At 42.8% G+C, this 24,512-nt stretch overlaps 1 protein-coding gene across 3 annotated transcripts in view; it reads left to right on the top strand.

The window, feature by feature from the left end:
* The window catches only part of LOC135054507 (oocyte zinc finger protein XlCOF7.1-like), a 188,370-nt gene that overhangs the window by 152,453 nt on the left and 11,405 nt on the right, over positions 1 to 24,512 (top strand). For all 3 annotated transcript variants that reach the window (XM_063957628.1, XM_063957629.1, XM_063957627.1), the window contains exons 3-6: positions 12,720 to 12,911; positions 15,010 to 15,088; positions 15,207 to 15,304; positions 15,444 to 15,939. In XM_063957628.1, the coding sequence (XP_063813698.1) occupies positions 12,720 to 12,911; positions 15,010 to 15,088; positions 15,207 to 15,304; positions 15,444 to 15,939 (865 nt within the window). The remainder of the gene's footprint in view (positions 1 to 12,719; positions 12,912 to 15,009; positions 15,089 to 15,206; positions 15,305 to 15,443; positions 15,940 to 24,512) is intronic.

The raw sequence follows: 24,512 nt of genomic DNA, 5'->3' as shown, positions 1-24,512 counted from the left end.
GTCCAGGGGTCTGGAGTCAAATCCCCATAGGAGGGGGAAAAGAAAGAGAAACCAGATACATTTAAGGTGCACTCATCCAACTACTGAATCATTAATACAGTTATTATTATGACACATATATATCCCCAATAGTAGTATCAAGTAAGGGCTTAAATGTTCAGTAACCTTAGTTACTATAGAGGTTTGTTTAATTATATATTTATACGGGACTCAATTGTCCTTTATTGAAAATAGAGCGAAATATTAAAATTCATAAAATAAAGGACAGTGAATAGAAGGTGACAGAAAGTAAACTAATGTGAATAAAGATTTAAAAACAAAGCTAATGTGTTTCTCCCTTCATATATTTTATTGTGTTTATTACAGTTGTGCACTCACATACATATATTTGCGCAGCACTGTAACAGTGCTATACTTATGTGAGACCTGCAGTTTTTATACTCATTTGAGCCTACTGTGCTGTGATAGAGGGAGATATGCTGTCTTGCTAGAAAGTTGCAAACTGTTACATCAATTGTAACCAAGTTTTATTTAAGTAAGAATATGCAACAAAAGATCTCCACTCCTGCCCCTAAGGCTGTGAAAATGGTTACTTGATTCTTATATTACAAATTAAGGAGTGAAACAAAGTTGCTGAATATGTAACTTATGCCTGAAACTCTAGAATGTCATCTGGTGCAGGAAATGCTGATATAATATTGTGTTAGAAGGGACTAATAGGGATAAACCAGGATGGGTAATTCCACTGACCTTTATTCACAGCTATCTATATCAATTATAGTAATCTCTGACATCAATTACTGATGTTACTGGTGCTCAGATACATGTACAAGGTAAATGGATTACACTATATCCCATGTGATGTTAATACCATAGTGTTCCACACCGTTCATGTAAGTTGGTATTACGTATATATTTAAACAGCGGTCGTTACTGGTACTCTGCAAAATTAAATTATGTCCATGCGGGGCATATTAGTAACATTTAAGTATTGAGAGTCACAATCAGATATGTTATAAATTGTACATATCCCAGAGGATCATGCCCCAATTTGCCAGCAGACGGCAGTATACGTACAATGACATTAAATATCCACTATATACAGGGACAATCCAGTGTCTGGTATTGACACATGTGGTCTCTCTTATTTATTATTTAATGTCAGCTCTCCCACAGCAAAAAGATTTCAGGTATATGAATATGTTTTCAAACTCCTCTCTAACCCCTAAGATCTCTATTATTTATTAATAATGTCAGCTATCCCACAGCATATAATTGGAGCTTCATGTACATAAATGTGTTAGCAGACTCCTCTCTACTATAAGCAGGTTTGGCTCCTATTACCACACTATAGGTCTCATAGGTATACTGTATACCATAAGCACAACATTAAACATGAATATTAAAACGGGAACACATAGCTGAAGCCTATGCGCATTTCACTCCTAATGAGCTTCCTCGGGGCACTATAGTAAACGGCGCCCGCCGGACTTCAAAGTTTTATAGGAGAAGGGGAACAGTGATAGGGCGTGGGAAACGTAGCCAGCCAATGCCCGCTCGTCTCAGTCATTTCAAAACAGACCAAGATGAGAGAGCAGTTAGCGGTTCATCTGTTCCTGAGCCGCTAGGTCAGACACTCGTAAATGCCGTCAGCTGAATTACACAGCCGCGGCATTGATTGCAAGCTGAAAGTAACATACCCAATGCTTGGGAGTTAATGGGTATATGGTTAGCACATGTGTCTGTGTGTTAGAATTAAGTACTCTGCCATAATGAAGCAAGATATCTATAATTAAACTTATCTATTAGTCTGCAGTTAATCCACTCATCCATTGTTACCTAAATTCTGACACACTGTCTCAAACGATTTAAATATATATATGTGTGTAATGATAAAAGGTAAAAAATATATTAATTCTGGACTGACTATAAAAGATACGGAGAAAGATTTTTATTATCAATGTATAAATGTATATACCCATATTATCAAAAATATATGTCTTCAAATAGATAAATAAATAAATAATGAATGAGCGCAATACATAATCCAAATAGGATAAAATGTATTGCACTACGAAATACATATACAGGACTTAACCTATGTGAAAAAAATAAATTATAATGTGTGAATATGAATTATTGATGTGGATAATGGTGACGTGCACGCGGATACAAGTGCAAAATAATTGTGACGCACTCCATGCTAAATGAAAACACAAAAAAGTGAAAAAAACAAAAACAGGAAAAAATTACCCATTAAAAATTACAACATATAATAGGTGCATGTGGTTTTTGTGTGTAGTATTAGTGTAATGTTACTTAGTATAAGGTGTGAGGAGAAATATATGTCCCCAGGCTGCAGAATATGTTAGATATGATCTTTATTAATCAATCATGTGCGACATAGTGAAAGTGACTGGTGATATATACTTCTGATAGCAGGTTATCTTGTGCCATAGAGATATCCTATATATCATTTATAATCCGTACATAACATTGATATAGGATCCATACATATATTAAAAATTAAACGGAATAGCTTCCAAGATAGTCCCCCAATATTGCGTGTTCTATGCCCCTTATTGAGATTGAATAAAAGATTCTGAGCATACTGTTTAATGTGATGTAAACAAAATATGATGTGGATTACCTCCATAATGAAAAGAAAAAAAAAATATATTATTTTATTTGAGATAACAATAATTATTTTTTCTTAACATGCCCCATATAATGTGCCTTGCCATTCTCTACTTCCCATATGAGAAACATCTCCTATCCAAGAAAGGAGCCATATGATCTATACGAACACTGGTAAGTATTCAATTTTAGATATAATGAATAGGGTACTCTTACACAGGTAAGTATTCAATTTTAGATATAATAAATAGGGTACTCTTATCATCTCTGGTAAGTATCTTTCTTGCTGTTGTTAGTACACTAACATTCAATGGATAGAGGGAGCCCTTGGACCAGGAATGTGCCTTCATGATGACTAGCTCAATTTGGTGTCCAATCATAAGTGTGTAAGGTTAGTGGACATATATAACTTTATCCAAGGTAGATTATAGAATTCCTATATATATACCCCAGATCTCCTCATGAGAGTAAAAATCCACTCCTTATTCGAATGGAGTAAAACAGGAACCAATGTCATCCTTCATATGAGGGGAAAGAGACAGGGAAGAATGAGGCTACATTTTCCTACTAATCTTAACTTATAGGGTGGATAACCTAGTTACATTCTATATAGAGAACGGAAGATGGATATTGCCTCTTTCTCCTGGCAGTGAGCCAAATATTACAACTACAAACAGCGCATCATTCAGATGAATGCCGAGTAATGAATCTCCTCATTCAGTCCAGAGGGAGTCAGGGAATCCAATAAGAAAATATATCTGTATTCCTTTTTTAACAACTCCTTGGTGATGTTACCACCCCTGATTCCAAGTTCTACATGCTCTAAGCCAAAAATTCTCATTTTTTTATGATCACTGTCATGAAATCGTAGAAAGTGCCTTGCCACGCTGGTAATTTTCTTCATATTGTCCAAGTCTCTTCGTGCATTTCTGATATTATAAGCGTGTTCTAGAACACGCTTATAATATCAGAAATGCACGAAGAGACTTGGACAATATGAAGAAAATTACCAGCGTGGCAAGGCACTTTCTACGATTTCATGACAGTGATCATAAAAAAATGAGAATTTTTGGCTTAGAGCATGTAGAACTTGGAATCAGGGGTGGTAACATCACCAAGGAGTTGTTAAAAAAGGAATCCAGATATATTTTCTTATTGGATTCCCTGACTCCCTCTGGACTGAATGAGGAGATTCATTACTCGGCATTCATCTGAATGATGCGCTGTTTGTAGTTGTAATATTTGGCTCACTGCCAGGAGAAAGAGGCAATATCCATCTTCCGTTCTCTATATAGAATGTAACTAGGTTATCCACCCTATAAGTTAAGATTAGTAGGAAAATGTAGCCTCATTCTTCCCTGTCTCTTTCCCCTCATATGAAGGATGACATTGGTTCCTGTTTTACTCCATTCGAATAAGGAGTGGATTTTTACTCTCATGAGGAGATCTGGGGTATATATATATAGGAATTCTATAATCTACCTTGGACTAAGTTATATATGTCCACTAACCTTACACACTTATGATTGGACACCAAATTGAGCTAGTCATCATGAAGGCACATTCCTGGTCCAAGGGCTCCCTCTATCCATTGAATGTTAGTGTACTAACAACAGCAAGAAAGATACTTACCAGAGATGATAAGAGTACCCTATTTATTATATCTAAAATTGAATACTTACCTGTGTAAGAGTACCCTATTCATTATATCTAAAATTGAATACTTACCAGTGTTCGTATAGGTCATATGGCTCCTTTCTTGGATAGGAGATGTTTCTCATATGGGAAGTAGAGAATGGCAAGGCACATTATATGGGGCATGTTAAGAAAAAATCATTATTGTTATCTCAAATAAAATAATATATATATTTTTTTTCTTTTCATTATGGAGGTAATCCACATCATATTTTGTTTACATCACATTAAACAGTATGCTCAGAATCTTTTATTCAATCTCAATAAGGGGCATAGAACACGCAATATTGGGGGACTATCTTGGAAGCTATTCCGTTTAATTTTTAATATATGTATGGATCCTATATCAATGTTATGTACGGATTATAAATGATATATAGGATATCTCTATGGCACAAGATAACCTGCTATCAGAAGTATATATCACCAGTCACTTTCACTATGTCGCACATGATTGATTAATAAAGATCATATCTAACATATTCTGCAGCCTGGGGACATATATTTCTCCTCACACCTTATACTAAGTAACATTACACTAATACTACACACAAAAACCACATGCACCTATTATATGTTGTAATTTTTAATGGGTAATTTTATCCTGTTTTTGTTTTTTTCACTTTTTTGTGTTTTCATTTAGCATGGAGTGCGTCACAATTATTTTGCACTTGTATCCGCGTGCACGTCACCATTATCCACATCAATAATTCATATTCACACATTATAATTTATTTTTTTCACATAGGTTAAGTCCTGTATATGTATTTCGTAGTGCAATACATTTTATCCTATTTGGATTATGTATTGCGCTCATTCATTATTTATTTATTTATCTATTTGAAGACATATATTTTTGATAATATGGGTATATACATTTATACATTGATAATAAAAATCTTTCTCCGTATCTTTTATAGTCAGTCCAGAATTAATATATTATTTACCTTTTATCATTACACACATATATATATTTAAATCGTTTGAGACAGTGTGTCAGAATTTAGGTAACAATGGATGAGTGGATTAACTGCAGACTAATAGATAAGTTTAATTATAGATATCTTGCTTCATTATGGCAGAGTACTTAATTCTAACACACAGACACATGTGCTAACCATATACCCATTAACTCCCAAGCATTGGGTATGTTACTTTCAGCTTGCAATCAATGCCGCGGCTGTGTAATTCAGCTGACGGCATTTACGAGTGTCTGACCTAGCGGCTCAGGAACAGATGAACCGCTAACTGCTCTCTCGTCTTGGTCTGTTTTGAAATGACTGAGACGAGCGGGCATTGGCTGGCTACGTTTCCCACGCCCTATCACTGTTCCCCTTCTCCTATAAAACTTTGAAGTCCGGCGGGCGCCGTTTACTATAGTGCCCAGAGGAAGCTCATTAGGAGTGAAATGCGCATAGGCTTCAGCTATGTGTTCCCGTTTTAATATTCATGTTTAATGTTGTGCTTATGGTATACAGTATACCTATGAGACCTATAGTGTGGTAATAGGAGCCAAACCTGCTTATAGTAGAGAGGAGTCTGCTAACACATTTATGTACATGAAGCTCCAATTATATGCTGTGGGATAGCTGACATTATTAATAAATAATAGAGATCTTAGGGGTTAGAGAGGAGTTTGAAAACATATTCATATACCTGAAATCTTTTTGCTGTGGGAGAGCTGACATTAAATAATAAATAAGAGAGACCACATGTGTCAATGCCAGACACTGGATTGTCCCTGTATATAGTGGATATTTAATGTAATTGTACGTATACTGCAGTCTGCTGGCAAATTGGGGCATGATCCTCTGGGATATGTACAATTTATAACATATCTGATTGTGACTCTCAATACTTAAATGTTACTAATATGCCCCGCATGGACATAATTTAATTTTGCAGAGTACCAGTAACGACCGCTGTTTAAATATATACGTAATACCAACTTACATGAACGGTGTGGAACACTATGGTATTAACATCACATGGGATATAGTGTAATCCATTTACCTTGTACATGTATCTGAGCACCAGTAACATCAGTAATTGATGTCAGAGATTACTATAATTGATATAGATAGCTGTGAATAAAGGTCAGTGGAATTACCCATCCTGGTTTATCCCTATTAGTCCCTTCTAACACAATATTATATCAGCATTTCCTGCACCAGATGACATTCTAGAGTTTCAGGCATAAGTTACATATTCAGCAACTTTGTTTCACTCCTTAATTTGTAATATAAGAATCAAGTAACCATTTTCACAGCCTTAGGGGCAGGAGTGGAGATCTTTTGTTGCATATTCTTACTTAAATAAAACTTGGTTACAATTGATGTAACAGTTTGCAACTTTCTAGCAAGACAGCATATCTCCCTCTATCACAGCACAGTAGGCTCAAATGAGTATAAAAACTGCAGGTCTCACATAAGTATAGCACTGTTACAGTGCTGCGCAAATATATGTATGTGAGTGCACAACTGTAATAAACACAATAAAATATATGAAGGGAGAAACACATTAGCTTTGTTTTTAAATCTTTATTCACATTAGTTTACTTTCTGTCACCTTCTATTCACTGTCCTTTATTTTATGAATTTTAATATTTCGCTCTATTTTCAATAAAGGACAATTGAGTCCCGTATAAATATATAATTAAACAAACCTCTATAGTAACTAAGGTTACTGAACATTTAAGCCCTTACTTGATACTACTATTGGGGATATATATGTGTCATAATAATAACTGTATTAATGATTCAGTAGTTGGATGAGTGCACCTTAAATGTATCTGGTTTCTCTTTCTTTTCCCCCTCCTATGGGGATTTGACTCCATATCCTTGTTTAAACCAGTTGGTAGCACCTTTATGAGCCTTTGAACCTTGCATGCGTGCATGTGAATCCCTATAATAGGGTTTAATTAGAAATAATTATAGGCACTCCAACAGATTCACAACATAATACATAAATCTCGGTGCGGGTTACTCTCCAGACCTGGTTAAAGGCCTTGCCTGACCAGTACTGGAACTTTTGGATGTCCAGGGGTCTGATTAATCCTCCCCGGTTTAAGTTCTTTTCAGCCTCTACAACTGAGGCTTCCTCCTGTCAGACAAAACCCTCAGTTGCGACAATTATTTTGCGACATGCTTTACAAGTTTGTAGTGGTCTACCTGGATGACATCCTGATCTTTTCATCAGATATAGAGTCACATCGCCAACAAGTTTGCAAGGTTCTTCAGAGACTGCGATAAAATCAACTTTACTGCAAAATGGAGAAATGTGTATTTGAGGTAACCACCATTCCATTCCTTGGTCATATAATCTCCGCCTCCGGTCTCATAATGGATCCAGAGAAAGTTCTTGCTATCCTTAACTGGACCCAACCTACCACATTACAAGCTGTGCAACGGTTTCCTGGATTCGCTAACTACTACCATAAATTCATCAATGGTTTCTCAACTATAGTAGATCCCATAGTTGCTCTCACCCGAAAAGGAGCCAATCCGTCACGATGGTCACCTGAAGCGGTATCCACCTTTCAACTTCTCAAAGAGGCCTTCACTTCAGCCCCAGTGCTCCAGCAACCGGTTTCCAGCAAACCATTTCTGCTGGAAGTGGATGCTTCCTCAGAGGCTGTCCTCTCACAGAGGGCTGCAGATAATTCATTAGATCCCTGTGGGGTTTTCTCAAGGAAATTGTTGCCAGCTGGAAACAAAACGATGCAATTGGCGAACAAGAACTCTTGGCCGTGAAACTTGCTTTAGAGGAATGGCACAATCTTCTGGAAGGATCTCAACACCCTGTGACAATTTATACTGACCACAAAATTTAATCTTCTTGAAAAACCTCCATTGTCTCAATCCCTGGTTGGCTTGTTGGGTAATTTTATCTTTTCATGTTTCGATTTCACACTAACATACCATCCCAGGGGAATATTTACTAAGCTCCCGATTTTGTTCGATTTGGGGGTTTTCTTTCAAAGAGTCATCTGTGGAATTTACTAAACACATATCTCGGCAGTGATGAGGGCATTCGTATTTGTTTTAACGGCAGAGTTCACAAATACGAATGAATACACCATCTGTCAAACACCCCTGTTATTTTATACAACTCGGTAATTTACTAATAATTCATATTCACAATTACTGCTGGCAATAGCCAAAAACTGATGGGAAATGTTAGAATTCGTAAAATAAAAAAAAAATAAAAAAACCGCAGTTTTCAAATAGGCATGAACGGATCAGTGAGATCCATGCATGCCTATCAGTAGGAAGGGGTGTGAATGGGTTAAAACTCGAAAAAATAATTGTGTGGGGTCCCCCCTCCTAAGCATAACCAGCCTCGGGCTCTTTAAGCCGGTCCTGGTTGAAAAAATACAGGGGAAAAAATAACTGGGGTCCCCCCATATTTAAACAACCAGCACCGGGCTCTGTGTCCGGTCCTGGTTCAAAAAATATGGGGGAGAAAGCTCGTAGGAGTCCCCTGTATTTTTTTAAACCAGCACCGGGCTCCACTAGCCAGAGAGACAATTCCACAGCTGGGGGACACTTTGATGTAGGTCCCTGTGGCTGTGGCATTAACCCCCAACTAGTTACCCCAGGCCGGGGTACCCTGGAGGAGTGGGAGCCCCTTAAATCAAGAGGTCTCCCCCTTCAGCAACTCAAGGGCCAGGGGTGAAGCACGAAGCTCCCCCCCCCCCATCTGTGGGCGGTGGATGGGAGGCTGATAGCCATTGTGTAAATTTAAAGAATATTTTTTTTGTAGAAGAACTACAAGTCCCAGCAACCCTCCTTCGCAAGCTGGTACTTGGAGAACCACAAGTACCAGCATGCGGGAAAATAATGGGCCTGCAGGTACCTGTAGTTCTACTACGATAAAAATACCCCCAAAAATACACAACACACACCGTGATAGTACAAGTTTAATTGACATACATGCACACTTACACACAGACATACTTACCTATGTTGACACGGAGCACCTCGGTCCCTTTGTCCACATAGAATCCACAGGGTACCTGTAAATAGAAATTATACTTACAAACAATCCGGCGTCGTTCTGTCCTCTTCATTGACTTTGTGATCCACGTACTTGTTTAAAATAAAATAAAAATTAAAAACCCGGTCCACGCTACTAAAGGGGTTCCATGTCTACAGATGGAACCCCTTTCCCCAACCGGCGGGACCCCCCCGTGACTTCTGTCAGTGAAGGTCCCGCCAGCCAATCATGGCACTCTCCTGATTGGCTGTGTGCTCCTGCACTGTCAATAAGAAGGAGCGCACTAGTTACAATGTAGCTTAGCGCAGCTCCATTATAACCAATGATGGGAAATTTGCGGTCTGCGGTTAACCGCAAAGTTAATTGGGGTGGCCAGGGGTGACTAGTTGGGGGGGGTAATGCCACGGCCGCAGGGACCAGTATAAAAGTGTCCCCCAGCTGTGGCATTATCTCTCTGGCTAGTGTAGCCCGGTGCTGGTTTAAAAAATACGAGGGACCCCTACGTGTTTTCTCCCCCGTATTTTTTGAACCAGGACCGGACGCAGAGCCCGAGGCTGGTTATGCTTAGGAGGGGGGACCCCACGCAAACTTTGTTTCTATTTTTACCACTTTCCACACTTCATGTAATGCACACGATGAAGCCCTGCACGGATCTCACTGATCCGGCCGGGATTCATTGTGTTAAGTCCTGCAGTGTTTTACTAATCACTCCCGTAAAAAACTGCCCGACAATACGAATCACATGGACATCGGAAAATACAAAAGAAGACAGCTCGGTAGCTTAGTAAATTACACGCACTTTTTTTCAAAAAGTAAAAAAAAACAACACGACCGATACAATTCGAGATTAAACTCCCACCAAATCGACACAAATACGAATCTTCGTAAATATACCCCCGGTTCCCAGAATAAAAAAGTGGATGTGTTATCCTGGTCCCTCTGCCCTGAGGAGAGTTTGTAAGTCCACCTCCCTAGTCTAGTGCTAAGCCCAACAGTTTTTACCACAACCACAGTTCAACCTCCTATTGGGAAGACCTGATCCACCTGATCTTCGTAAAAAAAAAAAACCTTCTTATCTGGTCTCATGCTTCCCGGTTTTCTGGCCATGCTGGAATCCACAAGATCCCAGAGTTTGTGCAGCGATCCTACTGGTGGCCTTCCATGAGATCTGATATCTCTGACTTTATTTCTTCCTTTATCAAGTGTTCTTCGCATAGAATATCCTGTCAAGCACCATGGGTCTACTCCACGTTCCTCTCCGACCATGGACCCATTTGTCAATGGATTTTATTACGGACTTACCTAACACCAAAGATTTCACTACAATTTGGGTGAGCATTGACTGCTTTTAATTTAATTTTTTTAAATGGCTCACTTCATTCCCCTCAAAGGATTACCCTCCACTCCAGAATTAGTGTGACTCTGTATTTCTACTGTCTTCAAGTTAAATGGATTGCCTACAGAAATGATATCTGATCGAGGTGTCCAGTTTTGTAGCCAAATTTTGGAAGTCTCTTTGTTCTGTATTTCAAATCAAACTGCATATCACCCACAAACTAATGTTCAGACAGAAAGAGTTAATCAGGACCTGGAAACTTTCCTTCTCATATACTTATCTTCACAAGATGACTGGATAGAGCTACTCCAATGGGCAGAATTTGCTCATAATAATTCTGATCACTCCTCCAAAACCACTCCGTTTTCCATTGTGTATGACCTGCACCCACAAGTTCCAGAATTTCTTAGCCTACCCACTCGAGACCTCCCAGCAGTTGATTATTCTGTTCATCAATTCTCAAAAATTTGGAAGCAAGTACATACTGCTCTTCCCAAGTCTTCACGCTGACAAAAAGAGACGAGCAGTGCCCAGTCTTAAAATTGGAGATCTAGTGTGGCTGTCTACTCGGAATTTAAGGCTCCGAGTTCCATCAGTGAAATTCGCCTCTCGTTTCATTGGACCGTTTCCTGTTGAAAAAGTAATCAATCCAGTGGCATTTAAACTCAAGCTCACTTCGTATTTATGAGTTCCTAACTCATTCAATAGTTCTCTTCTGAAGCCTTTAATTCAGAATCTATTTCAAAAGAAGCTTCCTCGATCTAGAGTCCTTACTGATAGAGGAATAGAGTTCGAGCTTAAGGAAATAGTGGATTCCCGAGGCGTTATGGTCATCTGCAATACCTCTTGGATTTACCACCCCTCTTGGATTTACTACCAAATAATTTACCACCCTTTATTTTAGGCGCTTCTCAATGAACAGTCAGGTGAATGTTCAATCTCTATGATTACAGGGATAGTTGCCCTTAAAAGATAGAACATAACACAGACATAGCATAATACTGTGACAGCAAGAAAGCACACAAATAGATAAAAGGTCCAGACTCGTACCACAAGGGGTGGTCTACTAATAGTAGACAATATCGCTTTTTATGGAGCGGATCACCGGCTTGGGAGTGTTCTAGACTTTCTTAATGAATGGAAGATTTTTCTTTCTTGCTTCAACCAATTTGCACATGTAAAGGAAATGGTACTAGGATAGTGTATTGCCATAAAAATGTATTTCCACAAACACAAGATCTCACACCTTGAGGAAGATAACCTTTGTTATCGAAACGCGTCGGTGAAGGTAGCAGGATGTATGTGGATCTCTTGCCTGGCTGTGGATGATCACTCCTGGGGACGCCTGGTTGTAATCTTAAACAAACACTTTTGTCTACTCTTGTGTAGACCACTCAGTCTGGAGAGAATCCACCTTTTAGAGATCTTGTATTCAGATGCCAGTGCAACGTGTGCCACAGCTAGTCTGCAAGCTTGTGCTCTATGCTCCAAGATTCCTGCGCTTAGAACCTGGTTGCTATCCTGTATCCTGCAGTTCCACTACAGGCATCCTGTGTCTCCACACCTCCAGTTTAGAAGCTGAGGCTCCTCGTGTTCAGCAGATGTTCCGTTCTGCCTCAGCCTTGTCCAGCTGACCGCAAATTCATGCCGGCCAGCGTGAACTCAGTCCTGACACGGTTCACGGTACACCGGTTTCAACACCCGCCCCAGTCTGGGGACAGTCCAGCATGAGTTCTAAGTGCTACCTTCTTTTATTCTTTTACTAAGAGCTTCTTCAGTCTTGATTATTGCTTCACTACATGCGAAGGAACTTCATCCAGCTAGTCCACCTCCATCCAGGAGAGCCCGTTTGTCAAACCGAATCCAGTCCGGAAATATCAGTTCCAGCTACTACTTCCGTGACAACAGGGACATGACTGGTGAGGTGAGGGGATCTGGGAGTGTCTCAGTGACAGCACTTATATCTATAGTAATTATACAGGGACATGACTGGGGAAGTGAGGGCGATCAGGCAGTGTGTGCAGTGATATTTGCTTTCTCCCCCAATACACAGGAATACACAGTAGTGAGGAAGACATCTGGCGAGTATGAGACAACCAGCAGTCGCCCCCTTGTGTCAGGAGGACTAAGCAGGACCCAGAGCCCCATCCCGGTGCCTCCATTTTACTCACTGATACATGAGAGAGACCATGACCAGGAGATCCTGGAACTCACAAACAAGATCATTCAGCTGCTGACTGGAGAGGTGACTGCTGGGAATGGGACATTATACAGTAACACCAGGGGATGTGTCTGGGTGATGACTGGAGAGGTGACTGCTGGGAATGGGACATTATACAGTAACACCAGGGGATGTGTGTGGGTGATGACTGGAGAGGTGACTGCTGGAAATGGGGCATTATACAGTAACACCAGGAGATGTGTCTGGGTGATGACTGGAGAGGTGACTGCTGGGAATGGGGCATTATACAGTAACACCAGCGGATGTGTCTGGGTGATGACTGGAGAGGTGACTGCTGGGAATGGGACATTATACAGTAACACCAGGAGATGTGTCTGGGTGATGACTGGAGAGGTGACTGCTGGGAATGGGGCATTATACAGTAACACCAGGAGATGTGTCTGGGTGATGACTGGAGAGGTGACTGCTGGGAATGGGGCATTATACAGTAACACCAGGAGATGTGTCTGGGTGCTGACTGGAGAGGTGACTGCCGGGAATGGGGCATTATACAGTAACACCAGGGGACGTGTCTGGGTGATGACTGGAGAGGTGACTGCTGGGAATGGGACATTATACAGTAACACCAGGGAATGTGTCTGGGTGTTGACTGGAGAGGTGACTGCTGGGAATGGGACATTTATACAGTAACACCAGGGGATGTGTCTGGATGATGACTGGAGAGGTGACTGCTGGGAATGGGACATTATACAGTAACACCAGGGAACGTGTCTGGGTGATGACTGGAGATGTGACTGCTGGGAATGGGGCATTATACAGTAACACCAGGAGATGTGTCTGGGTGCTGACTGGAGAGGTGACTGTCGGGAATGGGGCAATATACAGTAACACCAGGGGACGTGTCTGGGTGATGACTGGAGAGGTGACTGCTGGGAATGGGACATTATACAGTAACACCAGGGGACGTGTCTGGGTGTTGGTGACTGCTGGGAATGGGACATTATACAGTAACACCAGGGGACGTGTCTGGGTGATGACTGGAGAGGTGACTGCTGGGAATGGGACATTTATACAGTAACACCAGGGAACGTGTCTGGGTGATGACTGGAGATGTGACTGCTGGGAATGGGGCATTTATACAGTAACACCAGGGAACGTGTCTGGGTGATGACTGGAGATGTGACTGCTGGGAATGGGGCATTATACAGTAACACCAGGAGATGTGTCTGGGTGATGACTGGAGAGGTGACTGCTGGGAATGGGGCATTATACAGTAACACCAGGAGATGTGTCTGGGTGATGACTGGAGAGGTGACTGCCGGGAATGGGACATTATACAGTAACACCAGGGGACGTGTCTGGGTGATGACTGGAGAGGTGACTGCTGGGAATGGGACATTATACAGTAACACCAGGGAATGTGTCTGGGTGATGACTGGAGAGGTGACTGCTGGGAATGGGGCATTATACAGTAACACCAGGGGATGTGTCTGGGTGATGACTGGAGAGGTGACTGCTGGGTATGGGGCATTATACAGTAACACCAGGGGACGTGTCTGGGTGATGACTGGAGAGGTGACTGACGGGAATGGGGCATTATACAGTAACACCAGGGGACGTGTCTGGGTGATGACTGGAGAGGTGACTGACGGGAATGGGGTATTATACAGTAACACTAGGGGACGTGTCTGGGTGATGACTGGAGAGGTGACTGCTGGGAATGGGACATTATACAGTAACACCAGGGGATGTGTCTGGGTGATGACTGGAGAGGTGACTGCTGGGAATGGGACATTATACAGTAACACCAGGGGATGTGTCTGGGTGATGACTGGAGAGGTGACTGCTGGGTATGGGGCATTATACAGTAACATCAGGGGATGTGTCTTGGTGATGACTGGAGAGGTGACTGCTGGGAATGGGACATTATACAGTAACACCAGGGGATGTGTCTGGGTGATGACTGGAGAGGTGACTGCTGGGAATGGGACATTATACAGTAACACCAGGGGATATGTCTGGGTGATGACTGGAGAGGTGACTGCTGGGAATGGGACATTATACAGTAACACCAGGGGATATGTCTGGGTGATGACTGTATCACTGTGTGTGTCTGGTTCCTATAAGGTGTCAGGATGTCACTGTCTATGTCTCCATGTAGGAGGGGGAGTATATAGAGGAACACAGGGATTTGTACAAGGACGTGATGATGGAGAATCACCGGCCCCTCACATCACTGGGTAAGAGGAGACTGTCATGTATTGTACAGGGGAGAGCAGGTATGGGGACCCCTATATACACACATCATCTGATAATCACATATATACACTGTACTCAGTCACTGTGTGTCTCCTACAGATAGGCCCAGTAACAGAGATAACCCAGAGAGATGTCCCCGTCCTCTGTATTCCCAGGATTATACAGAGGAGAATCACAGGATCCCACAGGAGGTTGAGGTAGGTGGATTTAAGGTCTCACCAATATACCAACGTGACTGTCTTTTAATGATGTGTGGTGGAGCTGTGTGTTTTATACACTGATATCACACTGTTTACTCTCAATGAATTCAGACTTTATTATTTTATTGTTATTTAGAGCGAAGATCTGATGGATATTAAGGTAGAAGATACAGAGGGAGAAGAAGAGACGTATGTGACTGATATGAAGGCAGAAGATATAGAGGGAGAAGAAGAGACGTATGTGACTGATATAAAGAAAGAAGATATAGAGGGAGAAGAAGAGACATATGTGACTGATATAAAGGCAGAAGATATAGAGGGAGAAGAAGAGACGTATGTGACTGATATAAAGAAAGAAGATATAGAGGGAGAAGAAGAGACGTATGTGACTGATATAAAAAAAGAAGATATAGAGGGAGAAGAAGAGACGTATGTGACTGATATGAAGGCAGAAGATATAGAGGGAGAAGAAGAGACGTATGTGACTGATATAAAGAAAGAAGATATAGAGGGAGAAGAAGAGACGTATGTGACTGATATAAAGAAAGAAGATATAGAGGGAGAAGAAGAGACGTATGTGAGGGGTGATCAGCAGTGTAAGGAGGAGACAACCCCTACAGATACCAGCACACGTAAGTAATAAACATAAGATGAAATGATCTGTGGTAATTAGCTTGGTTGAGGGGTGTATTGGTGCAGTGTCTAGGTGCATAATCAGGATCCAGACACAGCTTCTTGCAGGTATATCCCAACCTTCAGCCTTCCTTGGCTTCCCAGCCTACTCACATTTAAGACTCGCTGGTCTGGCTTCGTCACAGCAACAGAAGTTCAGTCACAGAGTTTGGTGGTCTTCCCTGTCTCTTGTAGGTTTAGACATTGACCTCCTGTCCCCCAGTGGCTTCCTAGCGCACTGAGCTCTTTGACTGCCACTGCAGCCTGACTGGCTTTTCCCAACCACACTTGGGCTGGATACACAGGTTGCAGCCTGTCCTGACTGCAGCAGTCTTCCAGATTGACTCCACTCTGCAGCCATTTGGTGTGCTCACACCTACCTTTTCTCCCGCAGGGTCCACAGGTTATCCACAGGATAACAATGGGATATGATGGAGCGACAGCGGATTGGCACCAAATGATCAAAAGCTTTCTGGGCTCCCAGGATGCAACATGCCTGTCCATATATCCCTCCCACTGGCTCAGGCAAATCAGTGTTGTTGTTTGGTGCGACAGGAGCTGGACCATGGTCAGAGGGTTGCTGGATTGTTAGCAGCCCCAAGCTTTCTTGTTTTATTTTTATAGTCTTACTATGTTTTGAGTGATCTTTCTAAACAGCGTCTTATACGCATATTGGAAAGAGTCGCTCCAACAACTCTCCGCCGGGTCACGACAACGCTTACCCACGAGTACAGTGCTGTTTCGGCGGGCGTCTGTGTTGGATATACTAGCAGGTCCATCAGACATTACCGGGCTGTCGCCGGAGCACGGGGAGAAGGTAAGGCATCGGTTCCGTGTAGCATGCATCGAATACGGACACAGCCGCACTGTTTTGGGAGGAGACTACCAAACAGTAGCTGACGCGGCTGCCACCACGGGTGCTCCATCGCTAGGCCTTAGGGATCATAGGCACAAGGAATAGCATGAGGATGCGATCCCTAGGGTTGATGTCAGCAGTTGGGAGTCAGATGCTCTCCTGGTCGCTCCCCCCCCCCCCTGGTTCATGACCGGTTTCCGCTGAGTCCACCGCCATGAACTGTTTTCTCGCTTCCATCTCAGACACTACCAGAGGGGACTCTGTCGCAGCACAGGCCGCTGCGTCGGTGTTCACTAAGCGCTACCACAAAAGATCTGGTCGCAACATAGGCGCGACTGTGTGACCATTGCGTCTGTGTGACCATTGCGTCTGTGTTCACTGAACGTTACCATGAGGAAACTTGGTCGCAGCATAGGCGGCTGTGTGACCGGTGCGTCTGTGTTCACTGAGTGTCTGTGTTCACTATAGGTTCATGGGGCGAGTGTGTACACTATTAGCGTCTGGATCCACTTAGCGTTCACTAACATAATTGATCGATCCTGGAAGCGGGGTGTGTCTCCCTGTATCCCACTCTCCTGAGCCGGGTGATACAGCGCTAAGGGCCTAATTCATACCTGATCGCTCGCTAGGGGCTTTTGTAGTCCTGCGTTCACAAAGTCACGCGCCCATAGGGGAGTGTATTTTTGCTTTGCAAGTGTGCAAATGCATGTGTAGCAGTGCAGTACAAACAGATTTTGTGCAGTTTCTGAGTAGCCCAGGACTTACTCAGCCTCTGCGATCACATCAGCCTGTGCGGAACCGGACTTGACGTCAGAAACCCTCCCTGCAAACGCTTGGACACACCTGCATTTTTCCAAACACTCAAAGAAAACGGTCATTTGCCACCCACATACGCCTTCCTGTCAATCTCCTTGTGAACGCCGTGTGAATGGATAGTTTGCACAAACCCATCGCTGAGTGGCGATCCGCTTTGTACCCGTTCAACATGCCAACACATTTCGGTGCATGCGCAGTTTAGACCCGATCGCCCGCTGTACGAAAACGCAGCCTAGCAATCAGGTCTGAATTAGGCCCTTAGTCTCTATCTACCTATGAGTATGAATGGTTGGATAAGTGCCGGATGCATATGAGTCTGTAAACTATTGCTGCTGTTTCTTTCGCTGTGCGACTATGTTTAAAACTCCTATATAAGGTAATGCAGTAATATGTGTCTCCTACATACTTGAAATGTATTTTATAGTTGATGATGTGCTCATATTGCTTTTTTATACTAATGTATAACTTGTGACTGATAGCTATTGTGATTGCTGACTTTACTATACTTCTGTCAGTTTTCTGTGTATTCCGATCCTCAGTGCTGGTGCAAAGCAGGGTAGGGTTAGATTGTGTGTCACTTTAACAAAATTTTAGGTGATTACAGTCACAAATTGTGTAGTTAACACTGTACAGGTGTGTGATTATTTATCATGTCTAAGAGCTGCAAGGGTGAGGAAAATACACTCACAGCAGCGCCGACACTCATGTCATGTTTTCTTGCAAAGCTGGGTTAACCTCTCAGGATCTGGTTCAGAATGATTTGTATACAAATTGTTTTAGCTTTCACCAAAGCCTCTTAAATAATCTAAGGCAGGCACAGGTGCAAGTGGATCCCCCATGGGCTACTTTTGCACAGACATTATCCAGTATAGCTGAGCGGATAATGCCAACTTCTGTACCAGGGATAGGTTACGGGAGGCGGTCGTTAGGTCGACAAGCAATAGGTCAACATACATTGGGTCAACCACTGAAGGTCGACATGGTCACTAGGTCTACATGTACTAGGTCAGCATGCAAAAAAGTTGACATGGGTTTTTCACAATTTTTTTCACCTTTTTTCATACTTAACGATCCATGTGGACTACAATTGGGAACAGTAACCTTGCCCGAAGCAGGGCGAGCAAAGCGGTGCACTAATTGGGGTTCCCAGTCACTTTATGAGGAAAATGACAAAAAACTCATGTTGACCTTTTTCCATGTCGATCTAGTGACCATGTCGACCTAATGCATGTCGACCTTCAGTGGTTGACCTAATGTATGTCGACCCAATGAACCACACCCTAGGTTACACTATTAACCCTTACATGCAGCATTCCACCTGGCGTTTATTACATCCAGCAGGGGAAGCAGCAGCCTCTCAATAAACAGTCTGAAAGGGCAGTGGTAAGTAAATCACATAGACCTGAAACAACATCTTCACAGTCTACACCTGTTTCAGATGAGGATTCGTCAGAGGATGAAGACTCATCACTCTCCGGTTCTGCATACAGAGACGAGGAGGAAGGCGTCAGCTCAGTGGACATACCTGAGCTAATTAGTGCTATGAAAGCCATTCTATTTTTAGAGGAGGCAGCAGAGCCTGTGTTAAAATCAAAGGCACCTGTGTTTAAACATCCCAAAACAGGTAGGACTGAGTTCCCTGGGCAAGAACAGCTGACGGAAATTATACAAGAGGCTTGGGTTATGCCCAGTAAGAAGTTTAGAATTCCAATTATCCTCTTCCAGCTGGGGACCATTTAAAAAGGGAGGTGGCTCCTAAAGCAGATACGCATGTCGTTCGATTGGTGCGAAAATCTACATTACCTCTGCCTTCAACATCATTAAATGATGTCACGGATATGAGAGTTGATGGTTTTCTAAAAAATGTTTTCCATGTCTGGGGCAATCATAAGGCCAGCCATGGCTTTAGCCTGGATGGGGAAGGCAGTTGCTGCCTGGGCTGATGCATTCGAGTAAGATCTTCCAATGACATCTAGAGAACAAAAATCCCATATTGCACATATAAAACAGGCGGCGATGTTTATGGAAGAAGTAGCCTTGGATATGGGTACTATTGCCTCTCAAGCATCAGCTTCAGCAGTAGCTGCTCACAAAGCGGTTTGGCTACGTACATGGAAAGCTGATTCAGAATCCAAGAAAGTTCTGGAGTCTTTGCCTTTTACTGGATATATTCTTTTTGGTAAAGAATTAACCAGTATTTTGGAGTCCGAAGCAGATTCCAAGAAAGTGAAGTTTCCTTCCACATACAAATTCAAGCCTAGATTTCCAGCTTTTCGGCCCTTTCGGTTTCAAGGAAAAGGTGTTGGCAAACAGTCCCAATACAACAAGTCTGGTAAGACTAAAAAGCATTGAGCTACCAGAGGATCGGCTTCTAAAACAGAAGATAAGCCATCAGCCTGATGGTGCGAGCCTCCACCTGGGGGATCTCAGGGTGGGAGGCCAACTTCTTCAATTTGCACAGATCTGGCAGCAGTCTTCTGCTCCACGGGAGGTTTCTGTCCTCCCTGAGCTCGCCTTATCGCACAGTTATGAGTTTGGTTTCAAGAAAAACCCTCCTCAAAGGTTTTCTTGTACCAGCCCGTCTTTGAAAGAGACGAGGACTAAGGCTTTGCAAGAGGCAGTTCAGAAATTGCTTCAGTCAGGAGTAATCATTCCAGTTCCTCCTGCACAACTAGGACAGGGTTTCTACTCCAGCCTGTTTCTAGTCCAGAAGCCAAAAGGGTCGTTTCGGCCCACACTCAATCTAAAAGTGCTGAACAAGTACATTTGGGTGCCTCGGTTTCATATGGAAACTTTGCGTTCCATCATTTTGGCCATGGAGCTAGGGGATTTTATGGTGTCCCTGGATATCCAGGTTGCTTACCTACATGTTCCTATAGCACTGTCCCATCAGCGCTATCTCAAGGTTCGCTATCCTCCAACAGCATTTTCAGTTCCAGGCTCTGCCATTCGGATTGACCACAGCCCCTAGAGTATTTACCGAAATTATGGTGGTAATGGCAGCTTATCTGCCAGCAGGGGATAAGAATTTTTCCATACCTTGACGATCTTTTAATCCTGGCACAGTCTCAGGAGTTGCTTCTGTCTCATCTGCAGCAGACAATAGAGCAGAAGCACGGTTGGCTCATAAAATGGGCAAAATCGTCTCTGGTTCCGTCATGGAGGATGACTCACTTGGGGGCTGTGTTGGATTCAAGCCTTCAGAGAGTAGTTTTACCTCTGCACAAAATAGACAAAGTTCATTCAAGGATTCAGGAGCTGCTACACAGTCGGAAGGTATGCATTCACGCAGCAACGCATGTAATGGGATTGGTGGTGTCAACATTCGACATGGTAGAGTATGCTCAGTTCTATCAGAGACCTCTGTGTCAAGACTGTGGTTTTTATGAACCCAGTGTCTATGTGAAGTCCGGTTAACTGCAGGTCTATGTGTATATTTGGCTGGTCCATGGAAATCAGTGAGATTAAGTAGTAAGGGGCAATCCCTGACCGGGGATCGAACTTGGGCCTCGGCAGAGGGAGCTGTATCCTGACCACAGAATCACCAGGGACTGATAGCAGGATGGTGAATGTATTGGTGAGAATGAACTGGATATACTGTCACAGGAGTAAGTGTTTGTGTACTCAAGGTTGCTTTGAAATAGGTTCTCTGGAGTTATGTAGATCTGGGAGGAGAGCTGAAGACGTTGGACTGGTTACCGGTGAGACTGGAACCGGACTGGGTACAAATTTAACTGGAATGCTACTGTAATCCGGGCTGCTACCGGATATAACTGGAAACGCACAACTGTAGGTAGAACAATGACTGTGGCTGTGACTTTAAGACAAGGCTAAAGAAGAACTGAAGACTGTAGCTGTGACTTTAAGACAAGACTGAAGAATACTGTGGCTGTGTCTTTAAGACGAGACTGAAGAGTACTGGATATAACTGGTAACACAACTGTAATCCAGACTGGGTAGCAAAAGAGCTGAGTTTTACAGGAATTAAGGTAATAGTGTTGCCTCTTAGGGAGCTCAGCTTCGTGTGACACAGGGAACTGCCAGATTCTGTAACACAAGTCTCTTTACTTATACTTCCTGGTGATTGGTGAACAGATTCAGGTGATTCAGAGAGTCTCAGGCTGGCACAGGATTGGATAGCTCCAGGTCAGGTGATCAGACCCTGTCATGTCAATACTCTAGGTTAGGCTCTGATGTGGAGTGAGGCCTAGCAGGCAGAAAAAACTCTGAAGCCTGAACTTCTGCAAATGAACAGAGGATGCTGACTTTTAGGACTAAACTCCAGAATGAACACAGTGAAGAATCAAAATGCTGCACACAGCTGATTACTGATTATTTAGAGGAATTCCTACTCAGGTGGATAATCAAGGTAAGCAAACACAGATTTGCAGTCTTCCTGGTGAGCTGAACAGATGCAAGTTACAGGATACACTGAGGTAAGCCTCAGAATATAAGAAATACAGGTAGGATCATGACACTTTGCAACATCTGATCCCTACCAAATGGAATGGTTTTCATCAGACAAAAACGCAGACGATGGACCTTACTCTGGAAGTAAGGAGGTCATTAGCCTGGTGGCTAGAGACATCCCATCTGGACAAAGAGAGACCCTTTTGGATATTAGATTGGGAAAGTCTGACAACAGATGCCAGTCTTCAGGGCTGGGGAGCGATGTGAGGAAGGATTTGTTTCAGGGGCAGTGGATCAAGGAAAAAAGTTGCCTGCCAATAACTATATTGGATTTCCGGGCCATATATATATATATCATTCCAATTCAGCCGGCACTCCTTGCTTAGGAATAACTGGTCCCGGTGTCCAGTGCAGCAAACATCAACATATCCCCACAACAGGCACGGCACTCCAGGGACTCATTCAAGAAAACCTTTAATCACGGTGCTAACATCTACATGTTTCAAGTCCTCAGCCCCTTCGTCAGGATACACCAATACTGTATTGGTGTATCCTGATGAAGGGGCTGACGCCTTGAAACATGTAGATGTTAGCACGGTGATTAAAGGTTTTCTTGAACGAGTCCCTGGAGTGCCGTGCCTGTTGTGGGTATATATATATATATATATATATATATATATATATTTCCGGCAAAGGACATCCTTCAGGTGAAACCAGTTCAGATCCGCTCGGATAATGCAATGGCAGTAGCGTACCTCAACCTTCAGGGAGGAACTCACAGCCAGAAAGCAAAGAACGAGGTAAGTCACATACTAAAGTTGGCAAAACTTTATCATCCAGCCTTGTCCGCAGTGTTTGTTCCAGGAGTCCTAAACTGGGAAGCCGACTTTCTCAGTCGACACGCTATTCAGGGAAGCAAATGGGCTCTACACCCGGAGGTCTTCCAGACTCTAGTGAACAAATGGGGATTGCCAGAGATAGATCTCATGGCATCCCGTATGAACAACAAAGTTCTCGCATAGGGTTCAAGAACAAAGGATCCCAGAGCGATCTTTGTGGACGCCTTATCGATGAGATGGAATTTCCATCTAGCTTATGTGTTTCCTCTAATCTCCCTATTACGCAGGGTGGTGAGAAAGATAAAGCAAGGAAAGGGTGCCGTGATATTAAAAGCTCTGGCTTGGCCCAGAAGACATTGGTATACAGATCTGCAGAGGATGTCGATGGATGCTCCATTGCTGCTCCCTCAACGTCCAGCTCTACTGACGCAGTGTCCTTGTTATCACAGACATCTGGATCGACTGTCTTTGATGGCGTGTCTCTTGAAACTCTATCTTGAAGTAAAGAGGATTCTCACAACAGGTAAATCAAACGATGCTCAGAGCAAGGAACCCCCCTCATCTCGTATTTATCACCGAATATGGCAGGCCTATATTCATTGGTGTTTTGAACGGAAAATGGACCCTACGTCTTTCAGAGTTTCCAGGGTCTTAGCAGTCCTTCAGGCAGGAATTAATAAATGTTTGAAGGTGGCTTCCTTGAGAGTGCAAGTGTCGGCATTGACTGTATGGTTCCAAAAGAAAATTGCCAACTTTCAGAATGTGCGTAATTTTCCAGGGAAGGCTGCGCATTCAACCTCCGTTTGTTCCACCTACAGTGCTGTGGGACTTATGTTTAGTCCTGAAAGCCCTTCAAGTTTCCCCATTTGAGCCTCTTAATTAAGTGGATGTTAAATGGTTAACAGCTAAAGTACTCTATCTACTGGCTATGGCGTCAGCTAGAAGAGTGTCAGATTTAGGGGCATTGTCATGTCGTTCCCCATTTCTGATTTTTTTTATCCAGATAAAGCAGTTCTCAGAAAAACAAAGCGCTAGATGAACAATGCTGGAGAGGAAAGAAGCAGCAAGAAATAGAATATAACAATAAAAAAATACAAATAAAATAAAAATAAAAAATAAAATGTTTAAGCTCTTTTGTGATAAATTGCTGTTTGGTAAGGGCAAAAAAAGGGGAAGGAGTCCTTTATTATAGATCTTACGCCGCCTTAATTGAATACTAAACTATCCCTAGTTCTAACCTTTATGCTCTGTTTGTTCTCTGACCGGAGCTTGTTATTAGCCGGGCGCTCCTTTCAGCGGCTCAGTGCAGCGGCTCAGTACGGCAGGTCTTCTTACGGCTTTGCGTGCCGGAGCCGGGCGCTTCTATTAGCGGCTTCTCAGATGCTCAGTGCGACGGGTCTCCTTATGGCTTGGCGTGCCCAATGTCTTTATTTCCTCCCAAAACAGCTGTAAAACGTTCCAACGCGTTTCGTGCATGCGCACTTAGTCATGGGATTGCTGCATGGATGGATATTCTGCGACTGTGTAGCAATTTCTGAACCCTCATTTGTAGTGAGGTTATTTTGTTCAGAGGTAGAAAGATTCTCTGAAGACTGGTGTCCAGCACAGCTCC

The sequence above is a fragment of the Pseudophryne corroboree genome, chromosome 3 (genome assembly GCF_028390025.1).
Source record: "Pseudophryne corroboree isolate aPseCor3 chromosome 3, aPseCor3.hap2, whole genome shotgun sequence".
Lineage (NCBI taxonomy): Eukaryota > Metazoa > Chordata > Amphibia > Anura > Myobatrachidae > Pseudophryne > Pseudophryne corroboree.
This window is presented reverse-complemented; position numbering and strand designations above follow the sequence as displayed.